The sequence below is a fragment of the Cannabis sativa genome, chromosome 1 (genome assembly GCF_029168945.1).
Source record: "Cannabis sativa cultivar Pink pepper isolate KNU-18-1 chromosome 1, ASM2916894v1, whole genome shotgun sequence".
NCBI lineage: Eukaryota > Viridiplantae > Streptophyta > Magnoliopsida > Rosales > Cannabaceae > Cannabis > Cannabis sativa.
Window position 1 is genome coordinate 24,558,338 of NC_083601.1, and position 20,954 is coordinate 24,579,291.

Consider the following 20,954-nt stretch of genomic DNA (forward strand, 5'->3'; position numbering starts at 1 on the left):
TGGTCCAACTAAATAATAGAGATTGAAACCAGAACTCAGCCCTATTGGCTATTAGATAAAAACAGAGATCCTAAATTAAGATGAGAAAGCATTGCGTGACTAAGAAAACACGGTTTATGTCCCCCAAAATGGCTATGCCCATGGTAAAGTGTGCCTAGACATAGCATACCACCCAGCTAATACAGACATAATGTCAATATAAAATTAACAGCCTCCCCACATTAATAAATAAAAAAAATAATAACATAATTAACACATTAAATCATGTTAAATATGACAATGAAATAGATCCTAAAAAGATTAATTCAGTTTTTCACTAGTCAGTTATGGTATCATGATGTTCCACTTCAACTTAGCACACCAAAACATATGCCAATTTTATATGAATTAATTAAAACCAATGTATATACAACTTCACACAACAACATTAATTGTAAGTAGTAATTTGGCAACAAATTGTGACACACACCTTGTCATACATGAAAATCATTCCATAATGCATTGGATGGTCAGTTGTAAGCTTGTGTGCTTCCAAGCTTGCAGGCCTCAAACCTCAACATCAGCACGTGTTGGAAATTCTAGGCCTTCAAGTGCAGGTATGTTGTCCAAATCGTCTTTTGAGAACAATGGGAAGAACCAGAGTGCCTTTTTCTTTCCAAAAACCTTGAGGCAAAAAAAAAAAAAAAGAAATAAGTAGAAGAATGAATATGGTTAACGAGAAGACAATATCACTGAGGCATCTAAAATTTGAAGCAAAACGATGGGCTGCTTAATACAACGTGAAAGATAATTGTATTAAATAAACCTGCTCCAAATTCCTCTTCTTTCCGAGGTCATACTGCCATCTTACTGCTCTTTTCTTCTCATAAACCTACAGAAGTTTTCATATAAATTAATATTGAGACAATCTGCCATGTACAATAATAATTAGTGAAAATGAGCCGTCTCAAAAGTGTGTGAGGTGGTTTCTTTTTCAGTTAGCCATACTCAAACTCAAACCAAGCATGCATTTAACTAAAAAAATGGAATAAAATCTATTAAATCACATCAGAGCATGTCAAAGTTAAGAGGGCATGCTGTATGGAGTTCCAAATGGGATATACAGATAGCATAATGAGCAAGATCAAAGTTACATAAAGTATAAATTTGTAGATATTACCTCTACGGATGTAGTATTGCTAGATACAAGGGATGCATGCATAATAATGAAACAAAGAAGACTCAATGAAAAGGCCAAATTAAGAACTGCAATAAAACATTGTCAATCGTTAGCAACTTGAATAAAAAGTGGAAGCAGGGTTAATATCCAGAGAAAAAACACCAACTAATAAGGGAACTATTTACCAAAAGCTGTAAAAACAATAGCAAGATTTCCAGCAGAAGTGGAACGATTTTTGGCATCACCAAAGAATTTGACAAAATGAGGCAGCAAAACTAAAGTATCCAATGTCGTCTCCAGGAACGTATAAAGCTTTATGCCAAAAAGTAAAAAAAAATAAAAAAAAGCAGGATAAAAGAGTCAAACAACAAATTGAAGAAAAGAGCCAATCACTCTGTCTTTGTGTGAAGGGTTTTTTCCTAGCTTCAAACACAGAATTCCATAAGCATAAAATATAAATCTTGAAACACTTAGCGGCCTTATCGATTAAGTAATGAATTGAATAGAGCATGTGAGCTTACCAAAAAAAGAAGGAAAAACTTATAGTTCTGAGCTCCTACACAATTCACCACCCAAATGCAATGGTGATCCATCTTAAGCACACATCTTTGGCCTACAAAAACACAATATTTAAGAACTATAAAACTTTTGAATCAATAACATGATCAACTCCAAGATTCAAGCATCGTAGGAATTTCTCAACCTATCGATAAGCTTACTTACAAACAGCTCTCAAATCATCAAAAGGTCTAACTTACAAACAGAACAATGATGACAACGTGGCGGCTTGCCAATTTGGCAACGAGTGCAATAGCCAGGCTGTCTTCTTTCTATTCCATCTAAAGACTGTGTGGAAGAAGAAGCATCAGGAGCTACCTGATCTGAATGTGTAGGATGAGTACTAGCCTGCAAATTATCTTCCTCCACTGAAGGTTTCCAATTTTCAGGGACAGTACCTGGGTTTTTAAAAACTACCCTAAAGTAGCTCCATAATAATAAGATAAGCTGCAAAACAAAAAGCCTCACTCATAAGTGAGTGACAAGAAGCCTGCTTTAAATGTTTTTTTTTTTTTTTGTAGGTAATTAGTACTGTTAAAAAGATAAAAACCACAGACGATTTCACTACAATTGGAGTATGCTGACCAGGGGAAATTCACAAGTGTTTTGATCCATAATGATTTTGTTTAAACCAGTTACTCATAAAGACTCTTTTGTGAACAAATAAGTTTAACAGTCTATTCCCAAAATAAATGAGCAAAATAAATAAATAATAAGTGTGAAGTGAATCCAACAATCAAACGCGATTCAAGTTAGTGAAATAATAGCAATTGCTGAAAGCATTCCAATTACTGAGACTATGTTACGAATTTATTTTTATGACTTTCTTTTCTGGATCCTAATAAGGAATTAATTCAAAATTTAAAAAACACACCTTCAGAAAGCCATTACGTGACAACTACCAATGTATCATTCAACCAATTTCACAGAAAACCAGAACTTAAAATCTGAACAGCAAAATTCCTAATTTCCCATTTAACCCAAAAGTGAAAAATTAAAACTTGGTGTGAAGCGAATAGTTAGTGAGTATTACCAGAGCATGGAAGATAATGATGACAGAGAAACCGAAAAATGAGTGAAGACCACCACGGAGGAGCTGATTTCCGCAGATGAAGACAACGACGGCGTAGTAAGAGACGGCAATAATGGCGGCAACCAATAGAATCATAAGATAGCCAAGGAATTTAAGGCCGGAGCAGAGCGTAAAGACGTTGATCTGCATAGTGGGAGGGAGGAAAGATAGTGGGGCAAAGCCGATTTGAATATGTGGAATGAGCGGAGCCCTGCGTCGTCGTGGGAAAAGACGTTTCCAGATATCCGAAGCCAGCTTTTATCGCTTGGCAAACTCCCACCGACCCACCCTTTTTGCTTTGCTTTGCTTTGTAGCTTCCACTGGGTGACGCTGCAGTGCAACAATCTCTCTGTTTCCTTGTTTCGTTACTTTACTCGCAGCTTTCTTTTACTGGGAGTCTGGGAATGGTATTTCTGGTGTTTCGAGTCTTTCCACTTCAAAATAAAAAGAATATAGTTTTTTAGTGTGGAAGAAAACAATAACATTTGCTTCTTTTTTTCCTTTTTTTTTTATAAAAAAAAAAAAAAAAAGGTCAACATTTTGATCCTTTTAACAATACTAGTTTTTGAACGTGCGTTGCACGTGTAATATATAGAGTTGAAGATTGTATGTAAAAAAAAAATCATATGTTATTATTATGAAGATAAATTATTTAAAAAAATATATAAAGATCGTAGGTATTATCAAAAAATTAATTGAAAGTAAATTATGAATATCAATAATTTGTATCATAAATATATTTGATAATAAAATTTTTAAATAGTTATTACAATTATTATTGATAATATTTTTTGTTATATATATATATATATCGACCATATAATTTTAATACAATATGTATTAGAAGACATTGAAATAAAAGAAAAAAAAAATACATACTTAGAAAATGGTATAATAATAAAGAATTTTAATAAAGTAATACATTTGATTTGTTCAAAAAATTAAAAAATAATACATTTGATACTAAACTTTAAAGTAAAATTAGAAATTACACATACATAAAAATTTGATATAATAATAAAAAGTTCCTTCAATTAAAATTAAATATGGTAGAATACAAAATTTTTCTAAATAAAATATATAACACAAAAAATTTACTAAATAGCAACTATCAAAAAGGTAATAGTTACCAACATTACTATTTTTTTTTAAACCATCATTACTATGTATAATTCTATTCGAAATTTTTTTATATTTTAAAGAAATTTTTAAGTATCAATTAATTTAAAATATATTAATATTATTTTAATAAATATTATATTAAATTCACATAAGCATATATTAATATTTAGCAAAGATATTTAATATGAAAAACATAATGATAAAGGTAAATTAAAATTACATATTAAGCTAATATATATAATTGTATTAGTTATTTCAAAATTTATTACTATAATTAAAATAATTATTAAATTAAATACACATGAGATATTATCGGAGAAAGCTATAAATATTAATTAAAAATATGTATTTTTTTCATAATAAAATATACAAATCTATGCTAATATATATTGTAATTATTTATAATTTAATTTGTTCTTCAAAATAAAATAATGTTATTAAAAAAAATTTACTTATGGTCTCTAATTATTAAATTACCATATGCATTTTTTCTAAAAAAAAATAATTAATGTGCTCATCTTTAACAGTGTAAATTTAAAAAATGAAGAAAAAAAAAGGATAAATATATGAAAGAGATGAGATGAGGTAGGGCGTGAAAGTCTAACAGTAATTTTTTTATTGTAAGGTATAAATATTAATTAAAAATATGTATTTTTTGTCATGGTAAACATATGCGTATTTAAGTTAATATACACTTCAAAAAAAAAAAAACTTTTGGTAACAATTAAATTTGTGATTAAAATAATAAAAAAAAATTGTGTGTTAACATAAATCATCATTCCTACATTAAAGCAATGGGAGTTGTATGGGGAGTTACTTGTTCAGGGTGGAGGTAGAGGAGAAAGGTAGAGAAATTTGTAAAGTTAACGTAATTGAGTCGTTGTTGTATAGTTATGGTGCTTTGCTTTTTTTCTTTTCTTTTTATGAAAAGAAAAAAATTGAGATAATTACATAAGGTAAAAATGTAAAAAAAAATTACATTTTTACGTTTAATTTTTTTTATATATATATTTTTACAATTTTTTATAGAAACAACACGAAAATAACAAGAAAACTACATAAAAGTAACATAAAAATAACATCAAAACAACAACAAATTAACAAGAGTACAACATAAAAAAACCGTATTTTATATAAATAAAATCAAAAAAAATCGTAAGAATATTTAAAATTCCATGAAACCGTATTTTTGTAATTTTTTTGTTGTTTTTGTATTTGTGAAATAATTTCAAAAAAAAATAAATAATTGGGTAAGAGCTAATAATGGGTTTACTTAAGCAACACTAAAAATTGCTCCTATTGTTGATGCTCTTATTTCTAAAAAATCCGTGACTAAAATTATTAATCACAAAAATTATAATTATTAATAATATATTGTGAGTAAAATTAAATTAATAACAATTTATATTTAAATATTATTTTTTAGTAACAAGTAATTTTGTTTGGACTATTAGTGAAAATATCACTAAAAATAGTATTTTTGGTAGTCATTTAAACATTATTAGTTTCTTTTTTTTTTTTGTAATTATTTATAAATTTACTTTCCTCTTTAGAATAAAATTATTTTTATTTAAAGAAATTTATTGTGGTTTCTTATTATTAAATTGCAAAATACATTTAAAAAAAGCTAATATACTGATTTCTTGAATGATGTAGATTCATAAATAAGTTTTTTAAAAAAAAAAAGGAAGAAAATAGTGATAAAATGTAGAATAGATGAGAGAGGGGTATATAATTATGGAAAGTGTAGTAAATTTTTGATTGTTGAATAATTTTATTAATATTTTATTAATATATATAGGTGCATGGAAGGAATAAAAGGTGCAATCCCATTAAACCATTCTTTTTGGTTGACCTTTTCATGAATAGTAATATTTATTGGCTCTTTTAATATATGTAGGATTTTTATTTAATTTTTTATTTTTTAATTAAAAAATGAAAAATATTTTCCAAAAAGATATTTCAATTTTTTAATTGTAAATTAAAATTTTAAAAAATTTAAAAACAAAATAAAAAAAACTTTTAAAATTATTTCTAATAATTTTTTTTTTCTTAATCAATATTTTAGACTTCGACCCCAACGTAGATTTTGGAACAAAGATTCTGGCCCTGGCCACACTCCCAAACTCAAACCCCGGCCCCAAATCTGAAGTTGGACCGCACTTAAATAAAATCAAAAAATAAAAATAAAAATAAAAATTATAAAACACACTTTTGTTTTTCACTTTTAAAATTAAAAAAAAATAATTATAGAACACATTTTTATTTTTTAAAAAAACAAAATTTTGAAAACACAAATTTTATTTTTATTTTTGTGATTAAAAAATTAAAAAACAAAAGTATAACCAAACACCTCTTTTGTTTTGTACTATTTTTAGTTTTTAAAAAAAAATACTACTATTTTAATTGAAATATTTTTTCAGACCAGCTCAATTTCAATAATGACAGAAACATCACTCGAGATATTAGAGCTCGAAAAAATACAATTAGCATTTAAAAGTAAAGCTCTCGTAAGTTGATGAGAAACTACATTAGCAGATCGTTTAACAAAATTTAACGAAACAATAACTTAAAAACTTCAAAAAGATATTTACAATCTTCCGCAACACCTCCAAAATGTAGATTGCATCACCTTAAGACTACGAACTACTTGGAGCAACACCAAGCAATTGGTCTCGATGCTACTGACTATTGGAAAATCTCGCTTCAGCCACGACAACACCTCCTTCAAAGCTAAAACTTCAGCAACTCAGGAAGTACAATACCCTCCTTCAATCCTGAAATACCAGCCACCACAAAACGATGATGATCTTTAATCACTCCATTGTATCCAAACTTGTCTTCCTTTTCAAATATAGCTGCATCGATATTAATCTTGAAATTGTCAACATCTAGTTTAGTCCACAGCTTAGCACCTTCCGCAAGACACGAAGTATTCATCGATGGAAGAAGACTTATATCCTGAGCTTCTTCCATTGATTAAGAGTGACCCCGACATAAATTAACAACAACATCCATAAGATTCTTTTTTCCCTTCTACAAAAGTTGATTAGCATATACTAAAGTGCCCAACACAACATAATCATCCTACCACACTCTCTCCTATCCAATCAAGCAAAAACAGATCCATTCCCCAAAAGAATCGGCAACCATAGGATCCAAGGCCAAAAACAACCACACACCAATAACTCCAAGCAAACTGATAAGTAACCAAACAAGGCATAATACACTTGCCAAGTGACACTGGACATAATACGGTACCTCCACATGCTTCGACTTTAATTGAACTCTCGTTGGGATGCATCCATTGATGGCCGCCACACAATTTTTTTTCTTTTAATAAGAAAAGATGAGTATAATAAATGTTATTAATTTTATACATACTAGCAAAAAACTACGTGCGAGGCACGTATATTAAATTTTATGCTAATTTTTTTCTATGTTATTTGAAAGTTATACAATTAAAAATTAAAGAAAAAATATTATTAGTTATTAGTGAGATTATTATTATGTGTATAGGAAGAAATCACAAATTAATTAATCTTATAATTTTAACTTTAATCAAATAGGGTTCTAGATATATGAACAATAAATAATCACGTAAAAATTAAAAATAATTATTTGAATAAAAAATTCAATATACAAAGTTATATATATGAAGCCCATTAATCAAAAATAATTATTTAATATATTAACAATAATTTGTCACGTTATATGTTTCCCAATAAAGAAATCCACATCCTCATAGTCAAAAATAAATAATACATGTAAAACAGATCTTTGTAATAGAGTACCTAAAAGAAATAAAACTTACTATAATCGGAAAAGGTTTAAGTGAACTAAATAATGACTAAGAAGATCTAAATTACAAAATGAAAATAACATGTCTATATGAGTATGATTTTTTTGCTATATGAGTATGATTGATCTAAAAGAAAATAGATAAACCTACAAACATATAAATATACTTAATATTAATTTTGACAAAGAAACAGTTCAATTATAAACAATTCTAAATATTAGCTTGACAATTTCAACACGCTAATTACTCATTAAATAACCATAATGTATACATAATGATAATTTTATTTTATTTGATATCAAATGATTAAGATTATTGAGGTTTTCAGCCATGGAAAACACACTATGATCAAATAGTAATGCTCATTAATTGTATATTTCAAAGAAACCCTAATTTCCATGAATGTCACTAATAAAGTTGTAAATTAAAAAAAAAAAAGTAACAAAATTTCAGTTAATATAAGAAATAGAACAAATTGAAGATTTATACAATACTGGAATTTGAACTCTTAAAGGCCATTAGCGAAGGGGCGAAACTCGTTAGATTCCCTAGTAGAACACTACCTTAATGGTCTGAACATAAAAATTGTAGAAATCAAAATATGAATAAATTAGCATCATCAACAAAAGAAAAATTAAAGGGAAAAGACTTAATAATTACGTAACAAATAATTATTAATTGAATTAAAAAATTAAGATTATAAGATTAATTCAAATTATTGTTCATATATTGATTCTAGAAAGAGTAAGAAAAAGAAACATCATTTCTTTGTGCCCAAACTCTTTCGGATTTTACAAATTTTTTGATATTAACAAAATTGTTGCTTTAATTTTTCATCACACTAGAAACATATTGTTTTAGCTCTATTAGACAATCATATTTTCCCTCCTAAAAAGTCATTTTTTTTTATAATTGAAAGATGTGATGTTTGAGTAATTACATGTATCGTGTAATTGAAGATTTGATGTTGAGTAATTTACATGCTGTGTAATTGAAGATTTGATGTTGAGTCATTTTTTTGTTTTTATTTAATGATGTTTTTTTTTTTTTTTTGATTTAAGGGGATTTATTTTATTTTTAATTTATTATATATAAATAAAAAGTCACCCATGAATTTCTCATAGACTATTTTATTTTTAATATAAATAAAAAGTCACCCATGAATTTCTCATAAACTAAAATTCGGCTATATAGACACACTTTATATAGAATAGATATTCATATATAAAAAGATAAAAATTATTAATTTAAATAATAATAAGAAAAAATAATTTAATTTAATTCTATATTTATTAAATATATAAAATTTAATGTAAATTTAGACTATAAAAAATGTCTACCATATTTAAAATATAAATAAATAATTATAAAATTTATATTTTAATAAACAAAAAAATAAAAATTAAATTATTTTAGATATTCTAAGATATACATTTAATAAATTTGTTAAGAAAAAATCCGATTGAATTCTCTTATATTTTTTAAATATATAAAACTTAATTATATTATAATTTTATATGATATATATGAACGATTATGAAATTAAGAATTAAATTTATATCAAACACATATATAAATGTAATGAAAATAAGATCAAAATACATTCATTTATTGATTCGTAGAGCTTTGATCTACAAGCCTCTAAATATGAAAAAGAAAATCGAAAACAACATTAGAATCGGTAATTGCACTTTCAAGCTCTCTCTAACTCTTTTATATATAATTATTGTAATATATAGAATGAGTAGTGAGTTGGGAATCGGTATTCTATACTCCATCAGTATGTGTGTCACAATTAATTGTCAAAATATTTTGACAATTAATTTTTTAATTTAATCAGGTAATTAGAATATTTAGTAATCAAAATCTAATAATTAAAAAAATTATAATTAATTATCTAATAAATTTTTAAATAATTAATTATATATTTTATAAACCAAATCAAAATCAAATCATATATTTGATTTATCCTATATAAAATAGAGTTTTTTTTTTTTTCATTTTTACACTTTAAAACTTTTTTTTTTTTTGCATTTTTATAGAATTCTACATAAAAACCTCTACTGCAACTAGCAGAGCAACCTAAATCGCAACCAAAAATCGTATAGCAACCCACATAGAAACTATCGGAGAAACCACTTTAGAAACCCAAAATGTAAATTAAAAAAAAAAAAAGTTAAAAAAATAGTATATGGGGGTAATTTCTCTGTGAACATTCTGATAACTTCAAATTAAATTTAGACTTCTATAAAAGGAAAATTTTTATAAATATTCAAAAATGTAAAAAAAAAATATATATATATATTACAAGATTGTACGAAATTTTAAATATTTTTACAGTTTATAAGACTTTTTATACAAAAAATACAGACTATTGATATTTTCTTGTTATATATATATATATTGTAATTTTATTGTTTTGTTGTTATTTTTAAATGATGTAGTAAAATTGTAACGATGTGCCTTGGTATTTATTTGGACAACTATTTTCTATCAAGAAAGTACTTTGTTAGAAAATTTAAAAGTTTAATAATTCACAAAACTATTTTATAAAGAATTTAGGTGCGTTTAAGTAACTATATAATTGTAATAATTGCATATGAATTTTTATTTTCATGTTTGGTAATTATATCCAAAATTAATATTATAATTATCTAAAAATAGTATATGTAATTACACTATTGCACTCATTCTTAGAGGACTATGAGAATTCACTACTACAATAAATAATATGATAGATAAAAAATTTGTTTTTTTTTCTCAAAGATTGTCACTAATAAAATTAAGTGAGTGTTTAAAATTGATGCCTATAATTGAGAATACCGCCACTTTTAAACCATCGTTATGTATACTTGTTAGTTTTAAAAGGTAAGTAACATTTGTTACCAACTTTTTTTCAGCAATGTCTATTTCACCCAATTTTACGTTAGTAGAATAGGCGTCAATTATATTATCCGACGGTAATACTCACCCAACTATTTTAAACAATCAAGAAACCATTTTTTTTAGTAGTGATCATTAGAAAATACATTTAATTACATGGTTACGTGAAACCTCCTAATTACTATGAATCACAAAAATATTAAAAAGATTGTTAAAATTTTGGTGATCCCCACCCACCATCCTTAAGTAGAGGTAGAGGTGTAAGTGATAGTGTTCTTTGTTTATATGTTTGATGTTATGGAATTAAGGGAGCACCGAGTCATCCTCGGATGTTTCCTTAAAGACACATTCCTAAATCCTTCTTCTACTTGTTTCTCTCTCACACGGTCATACCATACCACCACTTCCACCTACACATAAGTTACTTGTTTTCTCTTTCTCTCATCATTTTTGTTTTACTTTCTTTGTGTCTCTTTAGGTTATTTGGTGTTACTTTTTGTTGTATCATTTTGTTTTCTCTGTTGGAAACAAAATGAAGGGTTAATTAGGATTTGTAATTAGAAAAGACAAAAACAGCAAAATAAAAAGAAAAATTATTTATTAAATTATTATTTATTTATTTAATTAATTAAAATAGTTTCTTTTAAAAATGTGTTTGATTAATTGGTAAACAGAAGTCTGATTTTTAGCATCATTCTCACGATCCTATATTCTAAGTTCCCTTCAAGTAACGTCTTTCTTCCTGTTACTACCTTCAGTGCATTGCCTATATAATGCATTTAAACCAACGGGAGAAATACATCTTTTTTTCATTATGAAAAACATATACGATATATGCATAAGATTATATTACATATTTATATTTCGAGCAGTAGTCAGTTTTTAGGTGTGGTATAATTTTGAGATGGAACCTTATACATCATATCTTGTAATTTTAACATGGTATGAGAGTTAAATTAAAAATATTCGATGTCTCCAACCCTGTGGTATGTCTCTTAAAGCTTTTTTATTTTGCTTACACTCAAGTCCAAATGTGAGAAGGGTGTATTAGAGTTAGTCCTACATTGATAATATGTGGAAATAAAATACTATATATAACATGAATCAACTACCTTTCATTGCTAATTTATTTTAAAATAAAACTGACACACTTTATCCAATTTCATTACAAATACTAACAATGTGTCAACGTGGTTCTTATTTAGTAGGTAATTATACTTTAGGTGCTTCCCACACTATATAAGAAAATTAGTAAGCGATTAAAAAATGAAACGGTGATGTATTGCCCAATACCTAACACGAATTAATTTCAAACTTTTTAAACCAATGTCCTTACATCCTTCCCACATCGTGTTAGTTCTATTTGTAGATTAATTAGTGTTAAGGATTTATGACATATAAGGATTTGATTGTAATGTGTAATGTTACCATCATTGCTTGTAATATTAATCTAGTATAAATACAAGTTAGTTGTAGGAAATTACAGATATATCCTACACAACTCACACACACACACAGGTTATTTCACAAGGTCAATTTTGACCTTTCTTGTTCTGAATTTTGGATCCACACACAATTGACACGTATAAGATTTTATATGTTATTTTATTGTTTCCTTTACTTTACTAATTTGTTCTTTGTGTCTGAACAGCCTTCGAGAAACACAGAGAAAAACTTAGGGCAAAAGTTTAGCAAAAAACTTGAGAGAAAATCAGAGAGAATCAACTCTGATTTTCAGCAGATCCATGAAGAAAATTATGCAGAAAATGAAGCAATACACAAGTGCAAAGATTAGGGTGAGAGAGATAACAAACACAGAGAGTTTTACAAGGTTCACCCCTGAAATTGGGGCTACGTCCTTGGTGAGCTGCCTCAGAGAAAGATCAGCCACAATCCACTATCAAGATCGATGTTTACATCAAGTTTCTGAGCTCCAAGACACAGTAATCGTCTGGTAGCTCTCAGTTCTTCAAAACCAGGTATGTACAACCTCTCTCTCAAGCTTTCTCTTTATTTTCTTTCACTCAGGATCGAACAGATCCTCTCTCTTCTCTCTTCTCTAATTCACTCTTTTCTTTCTATTTTCACATGAGAGAAACTCTCTCTCTCTCTAGGTCTAAGGTTTTCATCGTCTTTTCTCTGGAGATCTGAGAAGTATTTTGAAGCTGTAAGTCTCTTCTGTTTTGTTCTTCTATTTATATGTATTGTAGCTGAGAAAAGTCGGTTAGGGAATAACTGCTAACAGTCTTGATGTGGGATTGTAAAACTGGTAGGTTAGTTAGGATTGTAACTAACTATTTTAACTTTAGTAATAGTTACAGGTTGACTTATATGGGGAATTAATTCCAACAAATTCCACCTGATTCCTCATATAAGTTAACCTGTACTAGGTTAGATCTTCTCTGAGGGTCCTAGCTCGAGTCTCCTTTAGGTTATCCTCCAGTGTCTACCCCTAACAAATTCATGCAAAGCTTGAATTTGTGAAGGGTGACAATTTTGGTTCCCATATCAGCAGGATTTTCTTCTGTTGGTATCTTTTGAACTGAAACTAGCTCTTGGGTCACTTTGTCTCTGATAAAGTGATACTTGATCTCAATATGTTTAGTTCTGTCGTGAAAAACTGGGTTTTTACACAAGTGTATACAGCTTTGGCTGTCTGAATACACTGTGGGAACCTGCTTAACCTTAGTAATTTCTTCTAGGAGACCTTGAAGCCACAGTGCTTCTTTTATTGCTTCTGTTACAGCAATATATTCGGATTCTGTTGTTGATAGGGCAACAACTGGTTGAAGTTGGACTTTCCAACTTATACAACAGCCTCCTATTGTAAAATAGTATGCTGTTGTTGACCTTCTACTGTCTCTGTCACCAGCATAATCAGCATCACTATATCCTTCAATTAGGAGCTTAGAATTAAATCTTCTGTACACCAATCCTACCTTAGCAGTACCTGCTATATATCTCATAGCCCACTTCATTGCTTGCCAATGTTCTTTCCCAGGGTTAGCCATATATTTGCTTAGGACACTCATAGTGTGTGCTAGATCAGGTCTAGTACACACCATTAGATACATAACAGATCCAACAGCATTTGAATAGGGGACTTCTTTCATTTCTTCTATGTGCTTTGGTTCTGTAGGGCATTGAGCTTTAGATAATTGATGTTGGTAGGTGATAGGTTGCTTTGTTATCTTTGCATCTTCCATAGAGAATCTCTTAATGAGCTTGTGTATGTAGTCTTCTTGGTTTAAAACCAGTTTCTCTTTCTGTCTATCCCTCTTGATATTCATTCCAAGTATCTTAGTAGCCTCTCCTAGATCCTTCATTTCAAATTCTGCCTTTAATAAGTTCTTCAAGTTTTCTACCTTGGCCTTTTCCTTGCTTATGATTAGCATATCATCTACATATAGGAGTAGATATATAGCTGTATGCACTTCTGTCCCTTTGTAATACAAGCAGTGATCGTAGTAGCTCCTTAAGTAACTTTGTTTTGTCATGAAAGTGTCAAACCTCTTGTTCCATTGCCTTGGTGATTGTTTAAGCCCATATAGAGACTTTTCTAGCTTGCACACTAGGTGTTCTTCTCCTTTCTTAATGTACCCTTTAGGCTGTTCCATATATATGTCCTCTTCTAACTCTCCATTTAAGAAAGCAGTAGTCACATCCATTTGCTCCACCTCTAGGTCAAATTGTGTAGCCATAGCCAGCATTATTCTTATTGTTTTGTACTTCACTACAGGGGAAAAAATCTCTGTATAGTCTATTCCTTCCTTTTGACTAAAACCCTTAGCCACTAGCCTTGCCTTGTATCTTGTAGGTTCACCAGGTTTGTTCCCTTCCTTGTATTTGAACAGCCATTTACATGAGATGACATTCTTTCCATCAGGTCTCTTGACCACTTTCCAGGTTTTGTTCTTCCTTAGAGAATCCATTTCATCATCCATTGCTTTTGACCATTTTCCAGAGTTCTTGTCTTGCATAGCTTCTTCATAAGAACTAGGTTCAGTTTTAGATATCTCCATTGCACTTAGAAAAGCATAGGCCAGAACTTCATTCCATGCATTGAAACTAAATCTCTGAGTAGGCTTAGAAACTCTCTTGCTTCTGTCTCTAGTGAGTTGATATTCCCTTAGGTCTTGATTCCCTTGTTCCTCATCTTGTTCTGTTACATCTTGAACTGCCTGGTTTGGTTCAGGTTCCACCTGAACTGGTTGGACAGGTTCTGCCTCTGTCTGAACTTGTTCCACCTGAACAAGTTCCACCTGATTCACATCAGGTTCTTCATCAGGATTTTCCTGAATGTTGGGTTGTAACTCAAAATCTGATATGCCTGCAGGGTTAGTTAAAATATCTGCACTAGGAATTTTGTTAGATAAACAGGGAAAAATATTTTCTTTAAAAATTACATCCCTACTAGTGATAGTTTTTAAACCCCCTTGATCTCTTAGCCAAATCCTATAGCCTTTAACTCCCTCAGGGTAACCTAGAAACACTCCTTTAATTGCCCTTGGTTCTAATTTCCCAATACTTTGGTGTGCATATGCAGCACACCCAAAAACTCTAAGATTAGACAAGTCTGGTGGTTTTCCAGACCAAATTTCCTCAGGTGTCTTTAAGTTTATAGCACTAGAGGGACACCTATTTATCAAATAGGCAGCAGTAACAACTGCCTCTCCCCAAAAACCTTTAGACAGACCAGCACTAAACAGCATACACCTAGACTTATTTAGCAAAGTTCTATTCATCCTTTCTGCCACTCCATTTTGTTGGGGTGTGTGCCTAACAGACTTGTGTCTCAAGATACCATGCTCTTTGCAGTAATTATTAAACAAGTCATTACAAAATTCTAGGCCATTATCAGTTCTCAACACCTTAATTTTCTTATCAGTTTGATTTTCCATTAGGGTTTTCCAATGCACAAATTTTTGAAAAGCATCATTCTTGTTTTTAAGCAAATAAACCCAAACTTTCCTTGAAAAATCATCAACAATAGATAGGAAATAAGAGCAGCCACCATGAGTATTAACTTTCTCAGGTCCCCATAAATCAGAATGTATATATTCCATTATATGTTTTGATTTATGGATACCAGTATTGAATTTTAATCTGTGGTGCTTACCTAGAATGCAATGTTCACAGAAATCTACCTTAGATACCTTATCTTTGCCAAGTAGTTTTTGATTGTTGACTATTTGCAGCCCCTTTTCACTGATGTGACCTAGCCTCCTATGCCATAGAGTGGCTTTGTCATCTTCAGGTGCTGGAACAACATTGTTGCAGCTTATTATAGGTTCCCCACATAGGTAGTAGAGTCCATCTTCCTTCACTCCTTTCATAATCACCATAGATCCTTTGCATAGTTTGATTTGTCCATCTTTGATCTTGCTTTCAATCTGCAAATCATCAAGCACACTTAGTGAAATCAAGTTTCTAGCTAGGTTAGGAACATACCTCACTCCTCTAAGTGATCTGACCACTCCATCAAACATCTTGAAGCTTACTGTCCCTATGCCTTCAATTCCACATGTTTGATTATTACCCAGTATGACCTTTCCTCCTCTGACATCTCTATAACCAGATAGCAATTCTCTGTTGTTTGTCATATGAAATGTACACCCAGAATCTAGGATCCAATCATCCTTCAAGTTAGTAGCAGCCACATACACTTCTCCACTGTCATAGCCATCAGTGAAGTTAGCTTCTTGATGTTCTCTGTGTTTGTAGCTGTCTGATTTTTGAGAATTGATGTCATTTCCATCAGATTTGTACTTGTTGCTTTTCTTCCAGAAATAGCAATCTCTCCTAAGATGTCCAGGTTTTCCACAATGATAGCAACCATTTGGATCCTTAGGATTTCTAGGTTGAAACTTAGATTTTCCAGAGTGATGACTGCTGGAATCCCTACTAGAACTCCTTCCCTTTTTGTGCCAGGGTTTCTTGTGTGTAGATCTTCCTCTGCTCAGGTTTAATTCACCATGAGAACCATTGTGCTTCTCTGTTTTCATTTCAAGATCCTTAGACTTCAAGGCAGATATGACTTCCTCCAAAGTGATTTCTGTTCTTCCATATTTTATGGCATTCTTAACTTCTCTATAGGATTCAGGTAAAGAATTAAGAATTATAATAGCTTGGTTTTCATCACTAAGGGCTTCATTTTCACCAGAGTTAGCTAGTTCAATGTGTAGTCTCAAGAATTCATCTAGGTTCTGTTCAAGAGTCTTAGAGTGTGACATCTTGAATCCAAAGATCCTTTCCTTCAGATAGATCTTATTTGTTAGGGATTTCTTCTGAAATTGTTCCTCTAACTTTTTCCAGATTTTAGCAGGGGTTTCTTCATTGTCAACTTGTCTGATAATTGCATCAGATAAGTTGAAAATGATGATTCCAGTTGCTGTCTCAAGCAACTCTTCTTGTTGAACTTTAGTAGTTCCATCAGGCCATTCAATAGGATCATCTAGCACTCTAAGCAGCTTCTGTTGTGCAAGTAATGACCTGATCTTCCTTCTCCAAATTCTATAGTCTCCAGATCCATCAAACCTGTCAATGTCAACTTTGATATTGCTCATGTTAGTGAATTCAGAAAAGGAAAAATAACTTTCTGTTAGGGAAAGAATAATAGTTTGAACATTCAAACTCCCTCTTGATCAAGATTCTTCTTCAAGAATCGATTTTCTTTAATCTTGATCACCTTCTTCTCCCTTCTTGTGAGTCTTTCTTGCTGTTGAAACCAGCTCTGATACCACTGTAGGAAATTACAGATATATCCTACACAACTCACACACACACACAGGTTATTTCACAAGGTCAATTTTGACCTTTCTTGTTCTGAATTTTGGATCCACACACAATTGACACGTATAAGATTTTATATGTTATTTTATTGTTTCCTTTACTTTACTAATTTGTTCTTTGTGTCTGAACAGCCTTCGAGAAACACAGAGAAAAACTTAGGGCAAAAGTTTAGCAAAAAACTTGAGAGAAAATCAGAGAGAATCAACTCTGATTTTCAGCAGATCCATGAAGAAAATTATGCAGAAAATGAAGCAATACACAAGTGCAAAGATTAGGGTGAGAGAGATAACAAACACAGAGAGTTTTACAAGGTTCACCCCTGAAATTGGGGCTACGTCCTTGGTGAGCTGCCTCAGAGAAAGATCAGCCACAATCCACTATCAAGATCGATGTTTACATCAAGTTTCTGAGCTCCAAGACACAGTAATCGTCTGGTAGCTCTCAGTTCTTCAAAACCAGGTATGTACAACCTCTCTCTCAAGCTTTCTCTTTATTTTCTTTCACTCAGGATCGAACAGATCCTCTCTCTTCTCTCTTCTCTAATTCACTCTTTTCTTTCTATTTTCACATGAGAGAAACTCTCTCTCTCTCTAGGTCTAAGGTTTTCATCGTCTTTTCTCTGGAGATCTGAGAAGTATTTTGAAGCTGTAAGTCTCTTCTGTTTTGTTCTTCTATTTATATGTATTGTAGCTGAGAAAAGTCGGTTAGGGAATAACTGCTAACAGTCTTGATGTGGGATTGTAAAACTGGTAGGTTAGTTAGGATTGTAACTAACTATTTTAACTTTAGTAATAGTTACAGGTTGACTTATATGGGGAATTAATTCCAACATTAGTCATGCAATTAATATTGTTATTTAGTTTTTATTGAATTGTTCATACAATTCTAAGATAACTAACCAGGTGACTCATATATATATATATTCAAACTGGATGCATTTAATGTAATGAAAGAGCTAGAGATGTACTCTTATGCCTATGTTCTTGCTTTAGAATTACAGCTGTGTTGTTGGAACTTTGTTTTTAATACTCAAAGTGTGGAAATCTGTGTTATAATTTGCATGTACCAAAAAATTATTCATTTACAATAAAACTATGATGATCTAGGATCCTGGCTCAGCTTCAAAAGAATCTGATGTATTTAGCTGCAATTGCTAATGCTCAACCACAGGCACCATCAATGCCTCCCCAAGTTTGTAGTGAGCAATGACTAGTTTTGAATAATCCACACCAGATATGCTGGAGGATCAACAACTGCATCAACAGCACCAAGCAGCAATCCATGCACAAATGGCAATGAGACCGATTGGGACCAACAATGGTATACACCCAATGGATCATGTTGAGGCTGCGGCTGCTGTTGGTGCCAGTGGCAGTGTTGGGCTTAATTCAGCTGCTGGCCCAAATGAAAGGTGTGGTGGTGGGAAACAAGAATGCTCTGAGGCTGAGACAGTTGGCGCGGTGGTCAGGGGACCTCAGCTGCTGGAAATGCAGAGGACCCCAAATGACAAGGCCCTGTTAGTCATTCCATATGGATTCATGTAGATGTTAATAGTAGATGATTTTTTTACTTTTATGTTACAGCAATCCTGCTTCAAATTTAGTAGTTACAGTAGGTAGGTAAGTCGGGTGTTAAAAATCTTCATATCATCTAAAAATATTTTACTTCTAAAAATACTCAAATAATATAACACCCTTTAAGAATACTACAATTAATAATTATGATCTCCACAATATAATAATATATTATTTATTTTAATTATAAATATTGTCACACTATTTATTTATTTTTATTTCTTTTTTTTTTTTAAAAAAAAGATGGCGTAAGTATCATGTAGTAACATCATTACATCAATATAATTTTGAATGATAGTATCTATTTTATCTTTAATAATATAGTATTTTTGTATTTTGTTAAATAAGTAAGTATCTTTTAAAATTTAAATTTGATATGTTTTAATTATCACATAAATAAAATATGTGAAATTAAACAAAATAATTAAATAATAATTTTTTTTTATTTTTTTTTCAGAAAATGAAAACTACACAATATTAGAAGAAAAAACATGTTTGTTAATTATGTATTAAACTATTAAATAGGATTCACATTTAAAAGAATTATAATGTTTTAATTGAATTGGGAGATGGGAACACACAAAAAGTAGGACAGAAGATTTGGGTCCGCCCAATAAAGCTCACGATATGGTAAAAAATTACAATAGAACTCATTTAATAAAAGTGTACTTTAATTGTGTGCCAAAAAATAATATAAATTTGGCACATAATAAATTTTAGGTCAAATTTAGCACAATATTTTTTATGATGTAAAATTTACACCACAATAAATGCACTATTAATTCATTTACATTTATATCATTTCTATTATTTTATTAGTATATTTAACTATCACATTAAATTATGAAATATTTATATTATTTTTTATTGTCTTATATATTAAAATAATAATAAAATTAATTATAAAGTTATTAATTTAAATTAAAAAAATATTAATTAGATATTAATTTTACATTAAAATTTTACAATTGTGTATTGGAGCACAAAGTTAAAATTTAATGTAAGTTTACTACAAAACTACTTTTTGTGACAAATATAGAACAATTTTTACATCTCTCATTGGAGATGGTCTAACTGGGTCATAAAAGAGCACACAATTACTAATTCATAACAAAACTTAGTTTACCTAGTTCAGGCTAGCTCAAGTGGTCATAAAAAAATGCGTGTGTGTTAAAGGTCTTAACTTCAAATTTCAAAATATATATTGTTATAATATATAAACGCTAAAATAAATAAAAACAAAAACAAAACTTAGTTTAGAGACACACTTAGAAATTTAAACGACTAACTTACAATATCTTTTAACACACATGAGGAGATTGACATTACAAAAAACTGCTACTTTTAGTGACAACTTTTTAGTTACAATATAATTTTTTTGTGACTAAATGTGACTTTTAGTCACAACAAAATAATACTTGTAACTAAAACATAATATTTAGTTACATGTTGTCATTAATTTAGTTTTAGTCACAATAAATATTGTGACTAAAAATATATTTATAACAAATTGTAATTTTTGTGATTAATACTTTTAATTACGGACATTTTACTCACAACATAAGAATAATAATTAATTTATAATTAGTCACAATTTTTTTACTTTTAGTTACAAATTTTGTTGTGACTAAAAGTAAGATTTTTATAGCGTGATAAAGCTACTGCTGCTTCATAATTTGATTAAACAGTATGCATTAAAAGACAAGCAAAAATATCTAATCAACAGCACCATCTAATTTATTGTGAATAATATTTGAAAGGAGCCTACAAAATAAAAATAAAAATATACAAATAGAAAAGAACAAAAGTAAGTAAGTTAATATTAAAAATAATTAAAAAATTATATCTTGTTTTATTTGATTAGACATCAACCAAAATATATATTAATCAGCGTACTATCTATCATTACTTTTATCAGAAAAATAACTAAATAATTCTAGAATATATTTTATTTAATTTTTGTAAAATCAGACCACAATTAACACACGGGCG

The 20,954-nt window shown here is 29.8% G+C and overlaps 1 protein-coding gene across 1 annotated transcript; it reads right to left on the reverse strand.

Moving 5' to 3' along the window:
• Window positions 1-262: 262 nt before the first annotated feature.
• LOC115707764 (probable protein S-acyltransferase 12) lies at window positions 263-3,280 on the reverse strand. Its single transcript, XM_030635820.2, has 7 exons — window positions 2,751-3,280; window positions 1,918-2,164; window positions 1,681-1,772; window positions 1,345-1,471; window positions 1,160-1,245; window positions 806-871; window positions 263-663 (listed from the first exon to the last, which is right to left on the reverse strand). The coding sequence occupies exons 1-7, from the start codon at window positions 2,937-2,939 to the stop codon at window positions 547-549; spliced, it is 924 nt and encodes a 307-aa protein (XP_030491680.2). The 5' UTR covers window positions 2,940-3,280; the 3' UTR covers window positions 263-546.
• Between the last annotated feature and the right edge of the window lie 17,674 nt (window positions 3,281-20,954).